This window comes from Bicyclus anynana, chromosome 21 (assembly GCF_947172395.1).
Source record: "Bicyclus anynana chromosome 21, ilBicAnyn1.1, whole genome shotgun sequence".
In the NCBI taxonomy this organism is placed as follows: domain Eukaryota; kingdom Metazoa; phylum Arthropoda; class Insecta; order Lepidoptera; family Nymphalidae; genus Bicyclus; species Bicyclus anynana.
This window is the reverse complement of record NC_069103.1, coordinates 3534451-3560583: the sequence shown is the minus strand read 5'-3', so window position 1 is coordinate 3560583 and position 26133 is coordinate 3534451. Positions and strand designations below refer to the sequence as shown.

The 26133-nt window shown below is 39.6% G+C and overlaps 3 protein-coding genes across 3 annotated transcripts in view; 2 read left to right on the top strand and 1 right to left on the bottom strand.

Moving 5' to 3' along the window:
- The first annotated feature begins 1076 nt into the window (after positions 1–1076).
- Positions 1077–17877, top strand: LOC112047218 (ankyrin repeat domain-containing protein 12). Its single transcript, XM_024084247.2, has 8 exons — positions 1077–1358; positions 5148–5436; positions 9872–10005; positions 10978–11150; positions 11996–12261; positions 12676–15328; positions 15636–16030; positions 16426–17877. The coding sequence occupies exons 1-8, from the start codon at positions 1140–1142 to the stop codon at positions 16710–16712; spliced, it is 4416 nt and encodes a 1471-aa protein (XP_023940015.2). The 5' UTR covers positions 1077–1139; the 3' UTR covers positions 16713–17877.
- Positions 17878–18254: 377 nt separating this feature from the next.
- The window catches only part of LOC112047228 (dynein beta chain, ciliary), a 62163-nt gene continuing 54284 nt past the window's right edge, over positions 18255–26133 (bottom strand). Inside the window, exons 81-82 of the mRNA XM_024084264.2 lie at positions 25917–26111; positions 18255–18625 (exon numbers count right to left, since the gene is read on the bottom strand). Of these exons, the coding sequence (XP_023940032.2) occupies positions 18526–18625; positions 25917–26111 (295 nt within the window). The 3' untranslated portion in view covers positions 18255–18525. The remainder of the gene's footprint in view (positions 18626–25916; positions 26112–26133) is intronic.
- LOC128199256 (uncharacterized) overlaps positions 18652–26133 on the top strand; it is a 54421-nt gene continuing 46939 nt past the window's right edge. Inside the window, exon 1 of the mRNA XM_052888024.1 lies at positions 18652–25631. Coding sequence (XP_052743984.1) covers positions 20012–25255 — 5244 coding nt within the window. The 5' untranslated portion in view covers positions 18652–20011 and the 3' untranslated portion in view covers positions 25256–25631. The remainder of the gene's footprint in view (positions 25632–26133) is intronic.

The window sequence follows — 26133 nt, the reverse complement described above, 5'->3', positions numbered from 1 at the left end:
AACTGGAAAATGTCTATAATTAAAAATGTCATTCACATACATTTTTTTAATTTTTGAAGCGATAACGTTTGTAGAAAGAGACTCGACGTGCCACATGGCTACAGGCCAAGCTTCGATCCCTGGATGGCGCGAAGTTAATGATGATTTTTTATATGGATTCTGGACATTATCCGTGACTGTCAACCCTACCGACAAAGGTATAACATCGATCAGTTTTAGCGTTCTTGTATGATGTAGGTACTCGTAGCGTCTCTCAGGGGTATGGGTTTGGTTTGGTCGCCCGCAATATGGTTCAAGCAGGTACACCACTCGTATCTATACGCCTTGACAATTATATAAGCGTCCATGAATATTGTATACCTTCAGTAACTAAACTAGCTTCCCTTCCTAAATTGAATTAGCCTAAATTACCTAATTAATTGTCACTAAAAGTGTAGACAAAATTTAAAACGAATATTTAATAAAGATTCGACGCCATCGTCGACGACGTCCCGCGGGATCTCTTTAAGTTCTGGCATAATGAGTACCTCACCTATCATATTTCCATCTTTACAATTCAATCTATCACTGTGCCAGATTTTCTCAAGATCGACTCAGCAGGAAATCAGAAATATGTAACAACTTCCTCATGCATTTATCTTAATAAATAAATGCGAAAGGTCATTTATCACGAAATCTCGAAAACCGCTTGACGTACAAAAATGAAATTTGGCAGGGAGGTAGTCTATAGTTAGTAGGTATCCGCTAAGAATTTTGCGGTAGGGCCGGATTAAGGAGGTCTAAGGGCGGACAAAGTCGCGGGCGTCCGCAAGTAATATTATAATGAAACGTGACGCAATACGAGGTAGACAGTACATCTTCATCAATACCAACAGACCAGCGAACCCTACACGGTATGGGAGGCTTAGTATTAGTATTCCAGCCCTTAATATTATGATTAATCGTGTCAATCGGGGTCTGAAATCAAATTTCCCCGCTAAGACGGTGACCTGGTTTAGTGCGTTGCGTGTTGTCCGAGCGGACAGCGGGCGGGCGGCGCTGGTGGTACGTGGCTGAGGGTCAGTCCGAGCCTCGCGCCCTCCGCGCCCGCTCGTCGCCACTCGCGCCAGCCCCCACATGGCATCGTCTAGCCTCTTGTTATGGAAAAGCGCGCAGTCAGCGGCAGGGGCGAGCCCATCCCGTCCATACTCAAGAAACCCAAGAAGAGCTACGATCTACTCGACAAAAGCTCCAAAATCAAACGGAACGGCTACAAAAAGGTTGATGTAAACACTCCCCTGCCCCAGGGCTGTACCCCGCTGATGTACGCTTGTCAGCAGGCGAACTACAAGTCTGTTGTCGACACACTCAACAAAGACGTGAGTTTACTTTTTAGTGTTTGCCAGCACATACGCCATTAAACAAGTATCTATACTAATATTATGAAGAGTTTGTTTGCTTTAACGCGCTAATCTCAGGAACTACTGGTCTGATTTGAAAAATTCTTTCAGTGTTAGACAGCCCATTTAACGAGGCTATAAGCTATATTTTATCCCCGTATTCGTACGGGAAACGGGAACTGTACGGGTCTACTAGTTGTCAATAACGTAGCGTAAGGTTGCCTAAAGTAGTACCACACGTAGCCAAGATTACAGTATCATTTACTGTAAGAAGTACGACTCCAGACAACCTAACCTTACTTTATTGACAATGTTGAGCATGTGCGAGAGACCTGTGTACGTTGTTTTATTAGACAGGTAAAAGCAGACTGTTCGCGGTATTTTGGCGCAGTACTGTTGTATTAAGCGATGTAAATCAAGAGTTTTTAATGGTGTGGAAATATGAAACGTTAGCTTTGTGCCTAGTGTCAGGGCGCACGCGATGTAGCCAGTCTTCCTGTGACGCGAGGCGACTGGCAAAGGCATCGTATCGTTTCGCGTCGTCTTGTAAACAATACATCACGACAAGCTACTTCCATCACGTGTCAGTCACGATTACTTTTTTTAAATCGCAAATGAATGTGCATTTCAAATGGGCATTATAAACACGTTATTGTTTGTTTGCTTATGAGTATTATACACATAAAGTGGTCACATGCGAACTTGTAGTCCATAAATATTTTTCGTCCAAGAAATAAACAGTAGCCCGAAGTTACTGCCGTTTCATCCCGTGCCTCAGAGAACACGTTTTAAGCTGGTGGTCCTGGTCATTAATCTGTTAGAGATCAAAAGTTAAACTTTGTCACCTTAACGGAACTTAACGGAACCTGGGGTCCTTTAACCCGCATTGGAGAAGCGTATTTAAAAGAGTGGTTCTGAAGTGTGGTAAAAGCCCAGTTGAAATGATAATTCTGCAAAAAGCATATTTATTCGTACATACCTTCCGAGTTAACGGTGATGATCACTTGTTTATTTTTCAGATAATTTCAGATTTTTTTATCAATGTCACTGTAACATTTGACTGCGTTAATCGTGAGTGACAATGCCGTATAAGCTAAGCAATAACATCCTAATATTGAAAAATTTGATAAACCCCCGAATGTCATGAAATTATTAATTACACTCTCGATCAAGTCGTTAATGTTGTCTTTCAGTGCGCTTTCATTTGAGACCCCACTCGAGTATATTTGCAGACATTCAGTTATTGTGGGCAGTTGTGGGCAGCTGCAGCTGGATGAGCGGTTGGTTTATGGGGCTTCATACCTATTAAGGTATTCAAAGATTTAACTAACTTTGTTTTTTTGAATCCTGGCTACGCCCATGGACAGACAGACACGTTAAACTTTTAACACCCTTCTTTTTGCGACGGGGCTTAAAAATAATCAGTAGCACCTAATTCTTTTTACTACTTTTTAGGTACCACATGAAACTCTCAGTAGAGAAATAACAGCTCTAGCTGTCGATCCCGATAATGATCATCAACATTCTGAAAAGACAAGACAGAGTCAAATATTATAAACCTATACCCGTCAACCCTTTCATCCTTTATGGTATAAAAAAACTAAGAACATAAGCTTCTTGAATATTCGTTGCGTGAACCTTGGTGCTATTAAATTGAAAGCTTTCAAGGAAATGTACCTTACGAGCGCACAGCGGGCAAACATCGAAGCGCAGGGCACATAATAGCTATAGTATGCGCGTTATCATCTGAGTCGTCCGGTCATAAAAGTCAAAAAAGATAGGAATGTGCAGCGCGCCTACCTGCGCACCCTAATTATCGATAAACGGCTACCTGCGCACGTGCTAATGATGAGTCAATAATGATTTGGACGATTCTGATTGGTCGGTTTCTAATGTAATTGCATTGCGTATTTTTTTTGCTATAAATGTGTTTACTGCAATTAAATAAATACATTCATGTGTTACTCGTTGCGCACTATGGATACTTTATTTTCTAACGTTGATCTGAAGAAATTACATGGCGATATTAGCCCTCAAGCTCGAACACTGATTCACAACGTATTCCTGTTTCTCAATGAATTGAAAAGTTTATTTAGTTAATAATTATATAATATGAAATATGTATTATATTAAATCAAATATTGTTAATTTTTTTAATTTTGTGAACAAGATACGATAATAAACTTTACTTATCGATAATATGTCTTTCATTGTTACACCCTTCACTAGACGGCTCCATAAGACCCATAAGTGCAAGCGAGATAGATATAGAGAAATGATTTATGGCCCTAAGACTCAGTTGTTAACGATAGTAGTATAGAAGTCAATCAATAGGTGTATAGTATATTTGTGACACGTTAAGAAGACCATTATAGAATATAGTAGTGTTGTAAATTTTATCAAATATTATCTATTATTATAACTAGGTATCATGATTATCTGCTTATTTAAACAGCCCATTACATGCCTTATTTATACTAGAGAAGATTTGGAGCGTAGGCCCACTATGGTTTCATCATTATCAAATTCGGCTCACTTCTGTGCTCGAGTCTCCTCTCAGAATGAGAGGGGTTAGGCCAATAGTCCACCACGCTGGCCCAATGCGGATTGGCAGACTTCACACACGCAGAGAATTGAGAAAATCATCTGGTGTGCAGGATTCCTCACGATGTTTTTCCTTCACCATTTGAGACACGTGATATTTAATGTCTTGAAATACACACAACTGAAAATTTGGATGCACACAACCGGATTTAAACTCACATCCTCCGAAATCGGAGGCAGAGGTTACATCCACTGGGCTCACCGTGGTTTACAGACTATTAAATGCGAACGTGAGTTTGCTTATACCTACTAGAGTTCTTAACGGATTATGATGCGGTTTCCACAGTAAGACAAAAATAAATTTGGAGCCACACACCTTAGTCTGTTTTGTTCAACTATATTAAATGAAAAAGTTTCCAGCAAATTCTTTGCTAGTTGACAATAAAGTATACTGCATGCTGTTTTAAGCTGTATTACGTTACACACTTCAAAACGGCCCTCATAGCCTGCTGCTGCTTGATAAACAAACAACAAACAGCCCCTACGTATGGACTACGTTCTCAGGCGGCGCGTCGTAACGCCGTCAGATATGACACGTTGTGTTTAACGTGTTAATGATGCAAGGGAGAATTGTCTCATATACATATGTAGGTAAATAATAGATATTGTCCTTACTATGAGTACGTTGATAGTCTAATAAGTTGGAAGTTAGATCTTCAATCAGGAGTTTTGTTGTTCAATCTTGGGTACTTGTCTTCGATTTTGTTGCCGTTCGCTTTGACGTCGATTCTAAAATAAAGGTGCACTGACTCTACAACGTTTAATTTTATCACAATTGAACTTTGTAGATCCAATAAAAGGATGGTCTGATCTAGAAAAAGTGGATTTATTCGGGTCTGGTGACTTTGTCGCTTAGATTTCTGCAGACAAATTATACGTTATTTATAATTAAAATATGAAAATAACGTGTAATAACGTGTTCAGTATTTGAAGGTTTGTATAATTCGATCAAACAACTAGACCGCCCTAAAGCTGCATAATAGCGAAGGACCTCCATTTGAGTTAGAGTTAGCGAGTTAGCTAAGCGTTTCTATACCTACTCCTAACAAGTTAGTCCGTTTCCATCTTAGATTGCATCATCACTTACCATCAGGTGAGATTGTAGTCAAGGGCTAACTTGTAAAGGATAAAAAATATATATTAGTGTGATTATCATCTCAACAGCCATCATCAGTGCGCATCCGAGACCGCGGCCTCCGCTGCGCGCTGCATTACTGCGCGTCGAGCGGAGCGGGCGCGGGCGCGGGCACGGCAGCGGCGCGGGCAGCGTGCGCCGACCGCGTTTTGATGGCGGCGCCGGCGCTGGCCGACGCGCGCGACGCCGACGGGCTCACGCCGCTGCACCTCGCCGTCGTGCACGGGAACGTGCCGCTCGTGCAGACGCTGCTCGCCGCCGGCGCTGACGTCAACGCTAAGGACAACGAGCAGCATACTGTTGTTCATTGGGCTACAGGTAACGTTATACAACCCACCACCTCCAGTGGCCACGTTGACCTCACATTTATTCGGGCTGAACCGTGGGAGGGAGAGCTCGGTTCTTGCTCTTTTTCTTAGGCCGTCTTCTTGACTCCCTAAAAGTTATTTACTCGTCGCCCTTGACCCTTTGTGTGCACTCTCTCCCTTCTGGGACAGCAACGTCATTAAACGACGGATTCACCCCGTCCCCTGCGGACTCATCGCTGGCATACGCCTCAAATCTAGTCGCCTCTTATGCCATTAGTGCGAACCGAATCATCGCTAAAGACATCGAGCTGCTTTTGTTCATTGGTCTACTGGGCCAACGCTTGGAAAACGAATAAATATATGGGATGACATTTGTTATCGACAGGTCACGTGATCAAGATCTGTCATTCCCATACATTTTTTTAGTTTTCGAAGCGTTAGCGATTGTAGAAAGAGAACCGACGTGCTACATGGCGACAGACCCAGGTAAGCTTTACTACGGTATCAAGATGGTTCTTCGGAATAGTAACAGCCGCTTCAGAATAGGTACAACGCGATCGAAGTTGTAAAAGTTAAAACAATTGGGTTCAATTGGGAAAATATTGAACAGTTAGAAATGGCGTGCTCAGTACGACTCTACGACTGCACACACTAGGTCAAAGCCATTCAGAGGTGATGTAATGTGGGTTGAACCAAATTGTGTTATGACTTTTTATTTTAAATTCATGCAATAACCGGGGCATGCGGGCAAACAATTGTTCATTTCTTTATTATTCCGGTCAAATATACATATAGAAACGAGTTTATTTATAAAACTATGCAGATTAAGTATCACAGATATTTAATAAGTAATATAACTTAACCACAGTTACGCATATTTCTATTTCAAGGAATGAAGTTCCGCCTTTAAGTTCTCCATCCCTTGCCGTTAAGCCTTCTCCTCTAAAAGTACTTTAACAATATTTTATTCGATCACGGCTTTTTTCATACCTACGTGAAATTTTAATTTCACGTATCTCGTATGTTATGCAAATCTATCCGAAGTACATAAATAAAAAGTCTTTCTTGCTCTAAACAAATTTTTGATATGTATAATGAAAAAGCAAACAGATTTCAACCATCATGTTTATCAAAATACATAGTTACGTAAAACACAGTTGAGGATATCGAATCTATTGAAGGTTAGCTCAGTAAATTGGTTCGCAGAGCACTTCATTGGTGGAGGCAACGATGCGATGTCACTCAGCCGTGAATCCGAGTTCACATTATCATCGTAAAACGACACGCGCCTGTTACAACTTACCACAATTTGCCAATCATTCCTCGCTCTATCTAGTTGTTGTTTTATCAACTCTACTGGTAATTTTGAAGCCTACTTGAAATAAGCTGGTTCCCTGGGAAATGGGGAATGCCCTACACGCTACATGCGTTGACACATTAGCACGGTGTTTCAGCGAGACAGAATCAAGATCGGGAGCCGCAGCAGAAAAACCAGTAAGTGGCACAAGTATGCCTCTGTGACTGAGAGTTTACATATTTGTTACTTTTGCCGTGGAGATCCCTGGGCCATGGAGTCACAGTGCCAAAAAAATCCTCCGAATAACAACGGCTAGTTGCCAAAGGTAATAAAAAGGCTGGCTCATTTTTTGCGCAAAGGATCAGCCTGGCTGTCAACGCGGAAATGCAGTCAATAATCTTTCAACCATTTCCCGTGGGCATGACTTGTAAAGTTATTGGGATAAGTTAAGCTTAAGTTCTTTATTGCACAGAAAAAAAAACCTACTACTGATTCTTACGGACAGTATCGATACTCTATAAAATGCTGTATTGGATTCCTATAAATCCGGACCACAGACAATAATTTCTGGCAAAATAATGAACCTGCTCACCATGACTGCGCCAGCGAAGCCTCTTCTTAGGCTTTTCGACTTGGGCCACCCGGACGGTTCCAACCAAGGTCACTATTGCGTCCTGTCCTGTCCTTCTCTATCGTTCCATCCACGAAGGTATAAGCATTAGTTATTCGTAAAAAAATGAATAATGAATGTCTATGTAATTTATACTTTGTACCTATTTACCTACCTAACTAATAAATTCATGTGGATAGTTATGTATTTATCGCAATTTAGTTGTCCGGCAGACATGGCCTTTTCTTTCACCGTGACCTTTGCTAGAAATTACATTATAATAGCCCTGAGTGATTTAGAATCACGAAACGTCAAACATTATTACTGTAAGAAAAGTATTTCCATATAATTTCTTTGATTACAATCACAACTAATAGGTACCACAGAAAACACAATACTTAGTACAAGTTTAAGATCAATTATTGGCATTTAGCTATAAGGCAATTAAACATATTAGTGCTGTATTAAGGAAGGTTTGAAAATGGATAGTTTATTCAATCCCTGGCTTTAAATAAACCAACGAGTAATAAACGATTTCTAGAACGGGGGAGTTACAGAGGAGGCTTTTGTACGGTAAATACAATATTGTGCAAGAATCCACTGACTCTCCATGATTATTGAAACGATTTACACGGATAAAGATCATAAGAAGATTTAAACATTGGTTTCATCTCTTAAATCCAGATGCAGCTGGCATTTATTAGGGCATTTAGCTGAAGATAAAATGCTATATTTACTCGAGCTGTGAATCAAACCCAGTAACTTACAATTGAAATCTCAGCATTTCCAACTACGCCAGTTAGTTGTCGAATTAAATTACTCGCTCTACGAGTAGATAGTTACGAATCTTTCACGAAGTATTTTATGGTAGGGAATACGTTTCAGGACTGAATTATTAACCAGGCGTTTAGACAGAGTAACCAAAGTTTGTATGTCGTTGTTAAGGGGGTGTGGGGTGTCCAGCGGTTCCGTTATTGAGCGGCGAGCAAGGTCGGGCCCTTGAACCCGGGCGGGTACTCTATCTAGGACTCGGCTGTACACGAAAATACTAAAAAAGGTCAATACGAATGAGTCAGCATTTGGTCATATGGATTGGCAAAGATCGCGAATTTGATTGTACTCGTACCTTTATTATAGAACTAGCGGACGCCCGCGACTTCGTCCGCGTGAAAGTCGTAAACTTTCAACTACCCCTATCCTACCCCTGCCCTACCCCTACCCTACCCTACACTACCCCTACCCTACCCCTACCCTACCCTACCCTACCCCTACCCTACTCATTAAGGCTGCACTTCTTTATTTATTCCCTCCCCCGCGAGTCGCGTCGAGCGCGGCAACCGTTACACAAAAATAATCCATATAGCATGAATTAGTATTCACGCGCGATGGCTTAGCGTATTTCTTGTATAACTTTGGTGTATCTTTACCGATTTTTATGATTCTTTTTTTATTGAATAGGTAATAATGTTAACTTTTTTAGTTAGGGATGAGTGATGAGTGTTATAAACATGAGAGTTGACAAATATAATTAGAAAGCTCCGAACTGCTAAGCTATCGGGAGTTACACGTGTTATTGTAAGTCAACCATAACAGATAGACATATATATGCTGTTGTGTTTTTATAGATAATTTTAAGGAGAACATTTCCGTCATACATGATTTCTATGTAGCTTTAACCATTAAGGCTGTACACGCGACGGAAGCTTAAAAAATTGAGTAACTTCTCCCGTTTTCTCAACATTTCTCTTCACTGCTCTGCTCCTTTTGATTGTAGCGTAATGAAATGTATACTATAACCTGCCCAGGAGTATGTTGAATAATTGTACCAAGTTTCGTTAAAATCCGTCCAGTAGTTTTTGTTTCTATAAAGAACATACAGACAGACAGACAGACAGACAGACAGACAGACAGACAGACAGACAGACAGACAAAAAATTTACTGATTGCATTTTTGGCATCAGTATCGATCACTAATCACCCCCTGATAGTTATTTTGGAAATATATTTCATGTACAGAATTGACCTCTCTACAGATTTATTATAAGTATAGATTACTTCGAACTTTCGTTATAACTGTACGGTCATTATCTTCTGATAATAATGATTGTTAAATATTTAGCTTCGAACCCTTCTCCTATATGTCCCCCTATCTTTAGGAAAGCCTTGTTCTATAGCGGGCAGTTAAAATGGGAGATAATGATAAGGAGGACATAACACATAAGAATATGGAGGACATGAAGAGGAGTGACATAAAAATCCGTCGCTAAGCGGCCTCTCACAGACCGATAATAATAATCCACAGACAGCATTCCGATTTGCTGATGCAGCTCTTTGAATTTCACACACAAACGTATCTGTCCACCGCCTGTTAGTACAGGTAAACCTTAATATTCCAACCAAAGTTGAAACCTAAAATAAGAGGCTAACAGACGCTTGCAACTTCTTAACCGGCCCTGTCTACTAGTGACCTTTCGCTTGTATATATTTAGATAAAAAAAAAAAAAGATGTATGCAAATAGTGTGATATATAACCAACAGTGTGCGGCGAGGTGGGTGCACTGCGCGCGGTGCTAGCGGCGGGCGCTGACGCCGCCACATCGGACCAGCATGGTGGGTTCCCGCTGCACTACGCGGCGCAGATGTGCGGCGCGCCGGCCGCCACCGACCACCAGGTGCGACACGATGTACAACAGTGTGCGGCGAGGTGGGCACGCGCTGCATATCAGAGCAACACGGCGGGCTCTCGCTGCAGCTACGATTTTATATTTCGTAAATTGGCTGAGGTTTGGTCTAGTGGTAGGCAGCGGTCATGGGTAGTTACCACCCATCGGCAAAAACGCCGAACACTCCACTATGATGTCGCGTAGAAACCGTCAGAAGTGTTCCTCTAATAAAATTACACTTCTTCCAAGTTAGCCCGCTTCCATCTTGAGTGCATCGTCACTTATCATCAGGATGAGATCTTAGTCAAGGCACAGAAAACATATGTCAAGGGCTAACTTTTCATTGAATAAACAGAGTCCATGTCTAGCTGCGGACGTCCATCGGCTGTTAATGATGATGCTTATGATTCCGGATCAGCGCACGCCCGCGACTTCGTCCGCGTGGAATTCAGTTTTTCACAAATCCCGTGGGAACCATGCATTTTTCCGGGATGAAAAGTAGCCTGTGTGTTAATCCAGAATAAAATCTATTTCCATTCCAAATTTCAGCCAAATCGCTTCTATAGCCGCAGCGTACTTACACACAAACTTTCGCCTTTATAATATTAATGTGATGTTAATAATTTATATTTTTGACGGCCTCCGTGGCGCAGTGGTATGCGCGGTGGATTTAATGACGGAGGTCCTGGGTTCGATCCCCGGTTGGGCCAATTGAGGTTTTCTTAATTGGTCCAGGTCTAGCTGGTGGGAGGCTTCGGCCGTGGCTAGTTACCATCCTACCGACAAAGACGTACCGCCAAGCGATTTAGCGTTCCGGTACGATGTCGTGTAGAAACCGAAAGGAGTGTGGATTTTCATCCTCCTCCTAACAAGTTAGCCCGCTCCCATCTTAGATTACATCATCACTTACCATAAGGTGAGATTGTAGTCAAGGGCTAACTTGTAAAGAGTAAAAAAAAAAAAAATTCAACTGTACGACAGAGTCGCGGCGCCGCGCTGGAGGTGCTGCGCGCGCTGGTGCGCGAGGGCGGCGCGCGCGTGGTGGTGCGGGACGCGGACGGACGCACGCCGCTGCTGTGGGCCGCATCCGCCGGCTCGGCCGCCGCCGTGCTGGCGCTGCACCAGGCCGGCGCCAGCGTCGACGACGCCGACAGGTTAATTTATAGATAGAAACTGTTGACGGTCCCACGACTCTTAATACAGTGATGCCCAGCGGTATCACCCGCTTTGATTTCATTCCCGGAGGCAGTGGCGGTCTAGACCATTGCGAGGCTCCAGGCGGCAGGTTTTTGCAAGGCCCTTTGTCTTCCGTAAAAAGTACTCGTATGTAATGCGAAAGTAGGTCTACTTATTTGGTTTAGGCATTTGTCATGTTTTACGAGAAATTCATAACTTATAAAAAATATGTAAATTATCAGTTTTAAAACATTTTACAAAATTAAAAAATATTAAAGATTTTTAAATTGATGGTTGCGGCTTTTTTTTAATAATTCATTACTATTGTGCAATCAGCTGCAACAGCTTTAAGCAAATTGCTTGTGAGTACTTTATGGCCTTCCAGTGGATGCGGTTTTTTCTAAAACTAAAATCTTTAATTAAGCCCAATGATATAACGAGCTATTTTTTCAATTGAAAATGAGCTACGTCATTTTTGATTGAAAAAATAGCAAAGGCTGAAAGATAGAAAAGAAAGAAAGAAAATAAGTTTATTCACTTTTTAGTCACTTTTTAGTGTCACAAACAGTACATCCTATCTTAGATATTACATGACTGTCTGTGACACCAAACAGAAAGGGTTTACAGCTCAGCATTAAGGTGATCTTGTATCATCAAATTTTGTTTTAATAATTTAATTGATTGGGTCTGCTAATTTCTCTATACAAGTAAAATGATAGCTAAAAATTTCAAGCCTTTTTAAGCCAGTGGGTATGGACCGGTAGGCAGAAGATATTAAATCATACCCAGATGTAATTTGTTTGTATGTTATCTGTTTTCACAGAGACGGATTGACTGCTCTGCACTGCGCAGCAGCCCGCGGCCACACCGAAGCCCTGGAGACGCTGGTGGGGCTGTGCGGCGCGCGCGTCGACGTCGCCGACTCGCACGGCTGCACCCCTTTACATTACGCCGCGGCTTTAGGGCATGCTGACGCTACTTCCGCCCTACTCGTCCATGGTGCTGATTCACATCGACAAGACCGCAGGGGCAGAAGTCCTGCGCACACTGCTGCCGCTAAAGGACAGATAGAGACTGTCCGTATACTGGGTAAGTTTGAGAACATTCGTGAATTCGAATTCAGGATGTGTTGATGAAAGATTAGTCATCATCATCATCATCATCATCCACTTATTTGAAAAAGCCCACCTAATACAGAGCCTGGCCACTTCTTACAGGAAGATTTGGAGCTTCGACTGACTTTGTCGCTCCAATGCAGATAGTCGGGCTTAGAGTTTCATGTTCTACTCTGTATCTATCGCGATCACTATTAGATAACAAAAATAACAACCAACGGATCAACGTGCTCTTCGAAGCACGGGGAGTAAGACCAGCATTTTCCCAACTCTGGGCTGCTATTGAAAATTTCTTGGATGGCCGAAAACCGTAATATTTCATAGCCTGTTCGAATTTTCATGATCTGTAACCAACAACGTAGTTGAATATAATGGGTGTTATTTGCAGGCTCAAGGGGAGCAAATTTATGGTTGAGAAACTCCAAGGGAGACTTGCCTTTACATGAAGCAGTAGCATCAGGACGCAGAGAATTAGTGAAATGGTTACTTGATGGAAGACCTTCACAAGTCAATGCTACAAATCATGAAGGGAGAACGCCTTTACACATTGCAGCGGCCACTGATAATGCAGATCTTTGTCGTTTATTACTAGACCGTGGCGCTGAAGTTAACCCTGTAGCTAGATCATCAAAAAATGAACCCTTGACTCCGTTAGACTGTGCAGCGAGCAGAGGACATAGATCGACAGCTAAGTACTTGCAGATGCACGGAGGTTTACCAGCTTCTAAGCTATCAAATACCCAAGTTATTATAGATAGTACCCAAATCACTGGGTTACCTACTAGAAAAGTGACGAGTACAAAAATTGATGTACGTGATCGAATAAGAATCGAAAAACGTGAAGTAGTTGAACTTTCGAGTCCCGGTTCAGAGAAGCGTACGATAGTTAAACAAAGAAGTGAGGTTAATTCATTAAGTTCATCATCAGATGAGCGTAAAAGTAAAAGAAAGCAACAAACTGAATATAATGACCGATATCGAGATCGAAGAAAAAGGTTATCTGAAAAACAAAAAAGTTTTAGTGATGGCTACGATAGTGAGTTTGAAGGACGCGAGAAACGAAAAGATTATAAACATAAAGTGAAAAAGGATGTAAAAGATAAAAAGAATAGATCAAAAAGTGAGCCTAGTAGACGAAGTAAAGAAAGCGCAAAGCAACGTAAATATTATAGATCTACTTCAGAAAGTTCAGAATCATCGGAATCATCAGATCATTCTAAAAAAAGAAAGAGCAAGCGACATAAAAAGCGTCATAAAAGAAAATCTTCGTCTACGACTGAAAGTAGTTCAGAGTCAAGTGACCGTCAAACTACAAAACGAAGAGGTAAGAAAACATCTATACATATTGAACATGACGATGAGAAACAAAAAGTCAATATTGTAAAATATAAAAAAATAGAAACTCCCCATCAAAGTTCAGAAATACCAGAAAACGATAAAGACGATGCAGTAACCGACAAACTACCTGAACACACCGATGTGGAACCTAAAGAAAGTCAACTGGGCAAAACCAAATCTCCTAGTGAAACAGAAACGGATACTCTTTCAGTTAAAACTAATATGGTTATAACAGAAGCTCAAATTCATATGGAACGTGAATCAAGCCAACATGGTAGTTCAGAATTGACTGTTACTATGGATTCATCGAATAATGTATCAATAGAAACTACAAACTTGTCTGTAACACATAAGGATGGAAGCGAAAATGTACCCCAAGAAACTATACAAGAAAAACTACTCGAAAAAGAGACCAAATCTGAGTTGGTAGGAGAACAACCTGAAACAAAAACTGAAGAAATACCACTTGATACTCTAACCACAGAGAATATATTAGAAAAAAAAACATTAGATACTGCTGAAGGAAGTGAAACCAAAACTTCTGATGATGTTGAGCCACCGAAGTCTGAGCCCAGTGTAGATGTTGAGACTAAAAAAGAATCATCCAGTGACAAAGAAATTAAAACTTCAGACAAAGAATCTACAGAAAAATCAACAGAATTAGTTGAATCACCTAAAGAAGGATCTTTAGACAAAAGTCGTAAAACTTCATTTACAGTTTTATCAGGACCTGATGAAGTTAAAAGCGACACTACCACCAAAGAAATAAAATCAACTTTGGAGAGTGCTAGTGATGAATTAGTTGATTCACAAGACAAAAGCCTTACTGTCTCGTTTTCTAATAAAGATGAGGTGTTTAAAATCAAGGACACAGATGCGTCTGAACATTTAATGGGGGAACATATAGAACATAAAGAAGTACTTGAATCTGGAGATATGACTAAAGAAACTGAAACTAAAGATAGCTTTGAATCTACAGAAAAAAATATTGAGTCAACTGCCAGTGGCGATAGTATTCCACCCGCTGATAAAGGCATTATAAAAATTTTAGATGATGGTACTTCAAATGACACGGTACAACAAAGTTTTGAACAAGATGACCAAGTACCATATGACACAAATTTGCAACGATCACAAACATCTCCTAGGCGATTAAAGTCGTCAAAAGATAGCCACAGCAGCAGTAGAAAAAGCAGTATTTATGAAACCGAAAGTTACAAAGTTCTTTCTGACACTGTAGGAACAGCTGAAGTAGTGGGCACTGGTATATTAAAAAAACCAAGTGTAGGGGATGATGAACAAGATCAAAGTTATGAACAAACTCTACGTAGAGATAGCTCATTCGGAAGAATCCCAAGTATAAGTGACAACGAAATTTATTATAGTCACTCAGAAGCTAATGGTAGAAGGAAACGTTTTCGTAAAAAAGGTAGAACGAAAAGCCGATTGACAATAAGATCTAAAAGTGAGAATTCCGAAAGGGGCTACGAATCTAGTGGCTTAATGGATTCAGGTTTCGAACCTAGCCCACGACCGGTTCAGCGTTGTATAATGAGTCCGAGACTCAATGCTTATTACCAGCAAAGAAAAAGTGCAAAAGTTACGGGAACGTCCGATAGTAAAATACCGGTGCGGAAGCCAGGAGACAAAAGAGCAGTCGACATGCGGTCGGTTACACAACAAATACAGACTAATATGAGAAGGTAAGCTTTTTATGGTAATAGTGCAATCGATGGAACCAAATAAGTTTAAGTTTATAACAGAATTGCAAGTTGCGAGCACCTTTCTTTTTAAATACACAGCAAGCCTAAGAACAAAGCGGTAGTATTTAATTTTTTTAATAAACTATCAAACCAGACCAAACCAAGTACGTTTATGTTTATACGTTGTATTGAAGTTCAAGTACGTATACATATAAATTGCACATTTAACTAACGAGGCACGACATTAAATGCACTTTGAATTGAATGCTGTGCATCGAATTAAGCACTGAAGTTGTATCTTTTTCAGATATTACTGCGAACGAAAAATCTTTCAGCATTTACTGGAACTGAAACGTCTGCAAATAAGGACGAGTAAAGCGAACGAAGCCGTTCTAGTCAAACGTACAATAGACGAATACAATAAATCGAGTTTGGCTCACGTGGGTTTGGGGCCTTACAACAACACGGATTACTCGTTTAGCAGTTTCGAAAAATTTCTGTACAATAGCCTCAGAAAGTTACAAAAAAGTGGCAAGAGACAGTTAGATAATTTACCAGAAAAGCCAATAGACTTTGACTATGGGGAGAGTGAGTTATATAAAATGAGCTCTATACCTGACAACCCTTGTCTCTGCACCAGTAAGACTCATCGGTGTTTCCATGCAGTGCATGCATATACTGGAATTCCATGTTCGGCTTACAGTAAGTTATATCCTTTAAAAGCTTACAATGTTCTTAGTGTTCTTGGCCTTTCTGAAAATAAATTATAGAAATTCATTTATCTAAGTTGGCCTTGTACCTGGCCTGGTTGTAGGATTTGAATGAAGAATCCTTTAGCAATAGTTTCCTTGATGAACTTTGCGCTTTCAGACTACATTGTCTCACAGGTTTCCCATTTACTTTCACCAAAATCGAGACGCCATTGGCATTGACTCGTGAAAAACGTTTCGCATCGATGTTTCTAATGGCTATGATGTTGTAGAACATTGGATGTGTAATGTCCTTCCGGCGTCAGTGTTTCGTGATACGTAGAATCAGTGTACCTTAAAAATAAAAGTGTATAAAAATAATGAATTTAATTTCATATTTAATTGCAGTTCCTTATAAATGGAATCACCATACAATGCCAAAACCAGTAACAGCAGGCGCGACGGCCAAATCCAAAGGGTTTCTACCTAAAATAAATTCTAAGCCACCATCTGGGAAAGCTCACGTAACTCTCGAAGTATCTCATGGCACAGATAAACAACTGATAGCGTTGCCAGCTGAGAAACTGGATAGAAATAAGAAATACTACGTAACATTTACAGTGAAAGGTTCAGAGCCGACATCCGACAATGACAACGCTTCGCCGAAGTCTACCAAGATTGTTCGAAGTGGCTAGTTTTAAACACTATATAGATAGAACTACACTAAAGCTGACGCTTTAGGTTTTCAAGGTACTCTCAAGCCCTTGATACTGTGCCTTTATTAATAGGCTAAAGAATATTAAAGCTTGATAAATAAATTAGGGATGAATTTTGAGAATAAATACGTAACTATTCAATATTTTCAATGATTTGTTAGAATTTCGACAAAATTCTAATATTGTTATTATTAATAGTTTGAAATATATATTACCAGATAAATCAGCGAGGTGTAAAATTTATCTATTTTTGATTTTGTATACTTATCACTGCCATTTTATAAATTTTGCTTAAAAACCCTACGAATTGTGATATCGGTAGTTTAGAAGAAGTATTATTTGTTTTATAAGTTATTATTAGATGCTCTATTAGTTAGAAGTCAGAAAAGAATAACTATTATAGCATATTTTTGTAATTTTATCTATAAATTAATCTGTATTTTATTATTTACTTTAATTTAGATATTAGGTATACAAACGAACTTAAACTGTGAACAACACGATATTGTATTAGTATTCTAATCTATCTCTCTTTGTCATACAGAGATTACCGATGTATTTAAAAATAAGGCTAAAGAAGAAATTTTCATCACAAAGACAATAGGTATAAAGATATTGGAATTATATAATACCTTTCTTCAAAATTATCAAAGAACAGCGATGATCTCTGTAGGTAGTTTAATATTTAAGTAGATAAGACGAGTTGCCCCACGTAATGTTCGAGTCATCGAGTTAATATAATATATGAAGTACAGTTTTATGGTTTGTTAATTTATTTGGAGCTGAATCGATCAAGACATTTTTAGCAACTCAATTCAACAACTGCAGTGCATTTTTCTTAAACAACATCGTCGCCGAATTTCTCATCAATAAGTCCATTTTTCATTTATCCTCTTCTGTCAGCGAACTTTAACTTTTAGATTACAAGCCCTTGGAAATAATTTACCCTTTTTTTGATATAGTTACAATCTTCTAAGCGTTATTCACGTTGGCTCATTTCACAGGTTATTTTTTCCAACGGCTTGTAGTATTTGTAGAAATTCCGTTGCGGCAGTTTAGGGTTTGCACTGCTGAGCTCGAGTCCCCTCTCAGAATGAGAGGGGTTAGGTCAACAGTCCACGCTGGCCCAATGCGGATTGGCAGACTTCACACACGAAAATAATTAAGAAAATTCTCAGTCATGCAGATTTCCTCACGATGTTTTTCTTTCACCGTTTGAGACACCGTTTTTAAAATGCACATGGCTGAAAACAAATGCAAATGCGAAATATGGTGACCCTACAATGTGTGGAATTAAATTGAAAGTAAATGGAAAGGAAGATGCTGAAGTTACTTAAAATAATTCTTATATTTTTTTATTCAATGACAATTACTAGCCAATTATTGCTTTCTGATGTTAAAGTTAAAGGCTAACTTGAAAGAGGTATAAGATTTTTTTCAAGATTACAAGATCAGATTTAAACTTGATCAAATAGAAGACTGGACTTATATTTCAAACTAAGGTGTGAAATAAAAGACATATTAGTTAACATTAATATATTTATTAGTTGTTTTCATAAATAATAGAATAAGCAAATTAAAGCAAACGTAAGCCTACTAAAGATAGCTTCTCGAAAAAAAATCATTATTTCGAGATAAGTTCGGCTAAAGCAAAATTATTACATTATAGTCTTAGCTGTTTCACATCTGATAACATGTCTAAATGCTCTACTATATCTAGTAGTATCAGTAGAAGTAGCATTAGAAGTAATAGCACTAATACAACTAGTAGTACTCGTAAATGTTGTCGGTACTATACGCCTAGTAGCAAAGCGACGCCGGCGAGAGTCCAACGAGTTGGCTTGTCCTTCGTCTTCAAGTTGAACGTCCACACGAATGTAGGGCCACGCATTCTGCGATTCATGAAAAAGACAGTTAGGTATAGCCTGCACCGAAAACTATAAACACTGTTACGGGAAGAAAGAACTAGCTAATTAAAGAATGACATGCAATCAGATAGAAAACTCTTTCTCCAATATAGGTTCGTAATATGTTCTTAGAGTAGGCAGTGCATTCTTGTATCTATGAAATGCACGCCATTGTTCGATATGACAAAGTAATTCTGATAAAAAAGTGTGTGTCAGTTCCGACGCACGAATGGAGTTTAATCTTTCAGATCGACTACGGCATACACTATGTACGTTTCAAAATCTACGCCTGAAAAGTGAAAGGTGCGCAACCGAGGAGCAGCAGGCCACGGCGTGCGCGCATGTACCGCAAGTACATGCTGTTTGAGGCAGCGCACGGTGAAAGGTGCGCAGAATAGGTTGCGCACAAAAACGTAATGCTGTCATTCGTTCATCGAATTTTACTGCTTATGCTTATGCCTATTAGGCTATGTATGAAAAACCGATTCTTAAGGAGTAAACTCCAAAAAAACTAATCCATTATTTCAAATTTGCTCCTTTTTCATCAGAAAATTTAGCCGATTAACATATCTGTGCAATGTGCATGTTCGCGCCAAGCTCACGCTTCCCTCTCCTACTCCAACGCATCCTCCATTTACCTCTCTGTCCCGCATAAACTCCCGTTATCTTCGTCCACGCCGCTGAAAACTTGTCAAAATTAATAGTCGCAATTAAACCACCAACTTACGTATGCGCGCGCGCACCGCGACAATTCGCCTGTTCGCTTAAATTATGTGTTTTTATGGTGAAAAGTGAAGAGAAGAAAAAGAAAGAAAAGCAGTGTCAGTAAGTCCTGTTCTATTTTTTCCCTTCCTTAGCAAAGCCGAACGCGAACATATTTTTGGTCACTTCGAGCCACGGATTGAACCCCCTTTTTTCTCTTTATATAAACGCTAATTTCATTATTTCAACGCTTATTTTATTATTTCGCAAGGTCCTTCGAGTATACCTATATTCGTATTCATATTATTTCCATATATTTCTTACATTACGCACTTTTTCTTCGCTGACGTGTTACGGTGAATTGAATGTACCATTAATTCATAGTTACGTTTAGGTATTATACCTATTTCAAACGCATTTTTAGAATATATACGCTATTATCAACTTATTATTACAAGATTTACGCTTAAATTCGCTATTATTTTAAAGCTGATGCAATAAAATAGTTGTCGGTGCAACTCGTAAGTCGACATCTTTTTTCTTTGTCTCGACCACCAGCTGATGTGGCAAATAGTATTACATTGAAAAATATTTGGTTGTCTATTACTTACGCTTGACTTTTATTTGAATATTTTACGCTTATACGCATATTAAATATTATTTCATAAAATGCCACGTCGTACGCCTGAATCATTACCTGAGGTAGGCCAGGAAGTTTTAATTTTAGAGGCTCAGGTTCGCGCTTATTTTGCTAATATGCAAGCTATATATAACGCTTCTACAAATACAGGCGAAAACCCAGAGGGCTTTTTAAGCAAGGCAGCTAATATAAATACCTTACGTACGGAGTATTTAAACTTAGTTAAACAGCTCAATATAGCTCGTTTACAGGAAGATACGAATTACGAACCAAACTTTCAATCTTTAATCGCCTTTGAAGAATTGTTCTCAGCAGTTCAATATAGAATGAATGAACTTTCACCTTCGTCATCCAATAGTCCGAGAAGCCCGGCTAAATTTCAAACCCCGGTACAATCTAAGTCACGAATTAAGCTCCCTGCTATAAATTTGCAAAAATTTGATGGAAACGCCAGGGATTGGACGGCTTTCTATGAATGTTATAATAACATCATTCATTATAACAAAGATTTGTCAAACACCGAGAAGCTACAATACCTATTAGGGCAAATTTCAGGCACCGCTCAGACGGCCATTGCGGGTATCGAACCCACGGGTGACAATTATCAGTTAATTTATTCTACTCTTGAAGACAAATATCAAGACGTACGAAATTTAGGATGTTTTTATTTAGATCAAATTTATAATTTCAAACCGCTAATAAATTCGCAGAACCTAAATTCTTTTTTAGACACATGCGCGACTTCTATTGCCGCATTTGAAAAGTTAAAAATTAAAGACAAAACCGATTTTATTTACCTGTATCTGTCATTAAAGAAAATAGATCAAGAAACCGCTCGCTTATACGAATCGTCAATTCGGTCCGAAAAACTACCTTCATTTGAAAATTTTATTACATTTATTAAAGAGCAAGCGAAAATTAATGAGCGCATTCCGTCGAGTTCATATACTAACGTCACAGATAATCGGCCACGAATGCGTAGGATTCCTGTACTTAAAGAAATGCCACCTAGGACGAAGTCTTTCGTGACGTCAGATACATATGAATGTCCTCTCTGTAACAATAAGCATCATAATCATTTTTATCAATGTTCGGAATTTTTAAAGTTAACGCCGCGAGACAGATATGCTGCAATAAAAGCGAATAACGCATGCACTGCATGTTTGTCTGTTTATCACACAAAGGTTTCTTGTAACAGCTCAAAAAGTTGCAACTTTTGCAACTCTCAGGTTCATCACTCTCTGTTATGTTTTTCACACAAACCTGGGACCGATAATGCATCTACCTATAAAATAGATAAGAATAAAGCTACCTCGGCGCGGGATATTGTTGAAACGCAAAACCATACGGCAGCCGCTGTATCTTTATGTTCAATAGAAAAAACGAGGCAAACGACTCGCACGTCTGTTTTGCTCGCTACTGCTTGTGTACGCACTTTAAATAAATCGGGAATTGAATTTACGCTTAGATGCTTAATTGATAACGCTTCGCAACATAATTTTATAACGAACGAATGTGCTACCCGTCTTAATTTAGATATAAACCAGCCGACATACCCGATGTCGGTCGATGGGTTTGGAGGTAATTCTAGTAAAATAAAGGGTGTTACACATTTAACCATTTTTTCGAAATTTAACAGTAACAACTCGTATACATTTAACTCGTTAATAGTAGACAAGATAACACATCAATTACCGACATCGCACATAGATAAATCGTCGATCACTCATTTGACAGGCGTGCCGCTAGCGGACGAGACTTATTACCTACCTGGCCGAATAGATATGATATTAGGCGCGCAGATGTTCACGCAAATAATTCGGACGGGTCGCATATACTCGCCGCCAGGGGCGCCACAAGCCTTCGAAACAACGCTAGGATTTATTCTGATGGGTGAAGCACCGATATCACAAAGTTCATATAACTCGCAGATTCAAATCTTTTGTGCTATTACTAACGAGAGATTGGATAGTTCTTTACGCAAGTTTTTTGAAGTAGAAGAAATACCAAAACCAAAAAATAAATTTCTTAGCCCCGAAGAGCAAGAGTGCGAAGAAATTTATAAAAATACAACGCAACGCGATTCGCAGGGTAGGTATATAGTAGCTTTGCCTTTTAAGTCGGATCCTAATATGTTAGGTGACGCATCACAGCATGCACTAACTAGATTTAGAATTTTAGAACGCAAATTGGAGTTGTCCCCTAATTTACGCACCGAATATAATAGTATCTTTCAAGAATATATTGAACAAAACTACTTAGCTCCAATCAAACATAAATCGGATATTCAATACGTTATTCCGCACTTATGTGTAAGACGGGAGGATAAGGTCTCTTCGAAAATAAGACTGGTCCTTGACGCTTCTAGTAAGAGTGTAGAAAATAATATCAGCCTAAATCAGTTGTTACATAAGGGCCCTAATCTACAATCAGATTTATTTATAGTACTTTTAAATTTTAGATTATTTAAAATCGCAATATCTGCCGACATAAAGCAAATGTATTTGCAATTAAAAGTTCATCCAGAATTCTGGAAGTTTCAACGCATTTTCTATCGCTTCGCTAAAACTGAACCTTTGCAATTATTTGAATTTAACCGTGTTTGCTTCGGTCTAAGTTGTAGTCCGTTTTTAGCACTTAGAACGCTTAAGAAACTGGCAGAAGATGAAGGTAGAAACTACCCTTTAGCAAAAAAAATAATAGATGAAGGGCAATATTATATGGATGATGTCCTATATACAACGCATACAGTAGGCGAAGCCATTAATTTAGCAGATCAATTATCCAGCATGTTATCACTAGGCGGATTTAAACTTTTAAAATGGTCGAGTAACTCTTCACTATTTTTACAAAATTATCCTAAAGAAATATTGCATCCTTCGATTTTGGACCCAAAAACAATTAATTTCAGTACCGCCGCGGGTCAAAAGGTATTAGGTATTGAATGGGAACCTGCGCACGATACATTTACCTTCAACTTCACACCTAACGAACTCAAATGTACTAAAAGGAATATGTTGTCAATTATAGCACAATTATTTGACGTATTGGGTTTGATCGCACCTGTCATTTTATACGCTAAGCTATTAATTAAAGAGCTTTGGTTGCAAAAAATAGATTGGGATGATGACCCACCTCATCAAATCACGCAGTCTTGGTCGAGATTTCAATCGGAGTTATCATGCTTATCCCAGCTTTCGATACCACGACACATAGGTATTACAGACAGCTGTGAAATAAGTCTAGTGGCCTTCGCTGACGCAAGTGAGAAAGCTTATGGTGCAGTCTTATATATTCACACTAAGACTCCAACCACGACTACGGTTAAACTACTTTGCGCCAAATCGAAAGTAGCACCGGTTAAAATAATCACGCTTGCAAAGTTAGAACTTTGTGCGGCTTATTTACTGTCCAAATTAGTTAGCGTCGTATTATCAAGTTATTGTTCACGTATAACGGTGAAACGCATTTATGCCTTTTCCGATTCTACTATAACACTAAATTGGATAAACACTAGCCCACATAAACTTAAAACATTCGTCGCTAATAGAGTTTCAAAAATTCAAACCAATGTAAAACCGGAAAACTTTTTTCACATCGCTGGTAAAGAAAATCCAAGTGACTGTTTGTCTCGAGGACTGACACCAGCACAATTAATATCTCATCCTTTATGGTTTAGCGGCCCATCTTGGTTGCAATCAGATTGTAACGAATGGCCTATTAAACCATTCGCTCCTACGCTAGAAAACTTACCGGAAGTTAAATTAATCGCACTACCCGCTGTCACTGAAAAACAGCCACTTATAAATACTATCGCACAACGCACGTCTAATTGGAACAAATTATTACGCATATTTACGTATCTACTACGTTTTTCTAAACGCATAAATACAAGCGGATCGATAACCGCAGACGATTTAAATACATCCGAAATGTTTATTGTTCGCGTACTGCAACAAACCTATTTTTCTGAATACATAAACGCAATAAAAAATAACCACGCAATACCACGCCTGCTTAATAAACTTAGACCCATACTTATAAACGGAATCCTTCGTGTTGGCGGACGTATATCTGCAAGCTCAGAGATCTCCTTTGACCATAAGCACCCAGTATTACTACCTCGCAAAGATCACATTGTTAACTTAATAATAGACCATGTTCATAGTATGAGTTGTCACGCCGGTCCACAACTAACTTTGTCATTATTACGAAAGAAGTATTGGATTTTATCCGCTCGGACAGTAGTACGTGCACGCATTCATGCTTGTATTCCGTGTTTTAAAACCCGTCCTAAACCATGCCAAACGCCATTAATGGCAGATTTACCCACTTGTAGATTAGATATATCTAAAGCCTTTTCTAATACAGGAATCGACTATTGTGGGCCCTTTTACACGACGCTCGCAAGAGGGCGTGGCATAAAAAGTCAAAAGGCTTACGTCTGCATATTTATTTGTCTAACCACACGGGCAGTACACGTAGAAGTAGCCCCAGACTTAACTACACACTCCTTTTTAAACGCTTGGAAAAGGTTCGTAAGCAGGCGAGGGCATGTGAATTCAGTTCGAACCGACCAGGGATCCAATTTTAAAGGTGCTAAGGCATACCTCAGTGAATTATACGAGTTTTTAAATTCAGAGTACGATGAGGCATTTAAAAAAGAACTTGCAAATAGTCGAATTTCCTGGGTTATGAACCCACCTAATGCTCCCCATTTTGGAGGCAGCTGGGAGTCCGCCGTAAAATCTTTTAAAACTCACTTGCTAAGAGTGATAGGCAATCAAATCTTAACTTACGAGGAATTATTAACAGTATTGTGTCAAATTGAGGCTGTTCTGAACTCTCGCCCGCTGGGATTGCTTAGCGAAGATCCCGCAGAACCAAGTCCTATTACGCCCGCGCATTTTTTAAATACAACCCCTCTCAAATTATTACCCGCTGCCGACGTTCTTAGCGAGAAATCCAGTTTACTATCTAGGTTCTCGCTCTTAGATAAACTAGTTCAATCATATTGGAAACGTTGGCGCGACGAATACCTACACACTTTACAAGTTCGAGAAAAATGGAATACCGAATCACGCCCAATTCAGATTAACACGGTCGTACTAATAATGCAGGATAACGCACCGCCACTACACTGGCCTTTAGGCATAATAGAGAAACTATATACAGGTATAGATGGTCGCTCACACGTCGCTTTAGTTAAAACAAAGAATGGTACATTCAAACGTCCTGTAATGCGTTTATGCCCACTTCCTATTCAGTACTAATTTTAATTTAGTTTAATATTTAAGTCTAGTTTATTTTTTTGTTTTAATATTTCTTTTTTATTATTATTGTTATATACTTCGCTATATTCGCTTCCTCTTTTGAAAGCTTTTCAAAGCTTTCAAAGCTGGGCAGTATGTTCGCGCCAAGCTCACGCTTCCCTCTCCTACTCCAACGCATCCTCCATTTACCTCTCTGTCCCGCATAAACTCCCGTTATCTTCGTCCACGCCGCTGAAAACTTGTCAAAATTAATAGTCGCAATTAAACCACCAACTTACGTATGCGCGCGCGCACCGCGACAATTCGCCTGTTCGCTTAAATTATGTGTTTTTATGGTGAAAAGTGAAGAGAAGAAAAAGAAAGAAAAGCAGTGTCAGTAAGTCCTGTTCTATTTTTTCCCTTCCTTAGCAAAGCCGAACGCGAACAGTGCATTCGCTTGTCATCTTTACTTGGAGAAATTATAGAGCTCTATTTCCCTTTATTATAAAACCACACGATCCAAGATTTATGATGTTTTATGATACTCACCGCACTTTATAGACGAGACACTCGTACACGTTGCGCGAGTCCTGCTTGTCCTGCGTGACGGCCTTGATGTAGATGACGGGCATCATGGGGAACAGCTCCATCATGTGCGACTCCACGATGTCTTTATACTCACCGCACTTTATAGACGGGACACTCGTACACGTTGCGCGTGTCCTGCTTGTCCTGCGTGACGGCCTTGATGTAGATGACGGGCATCATGGGGAACAGCTCCATCATGTGCGACTCCACGATGCCGCCGGTGGCAGTGTCCCAGCGCGCGCCCTCCATGTACAGCCCGTGGATGTTGGCCCCTTCGCGCGGCGGAGCGCTGGGTGCACAAGTTAACAACT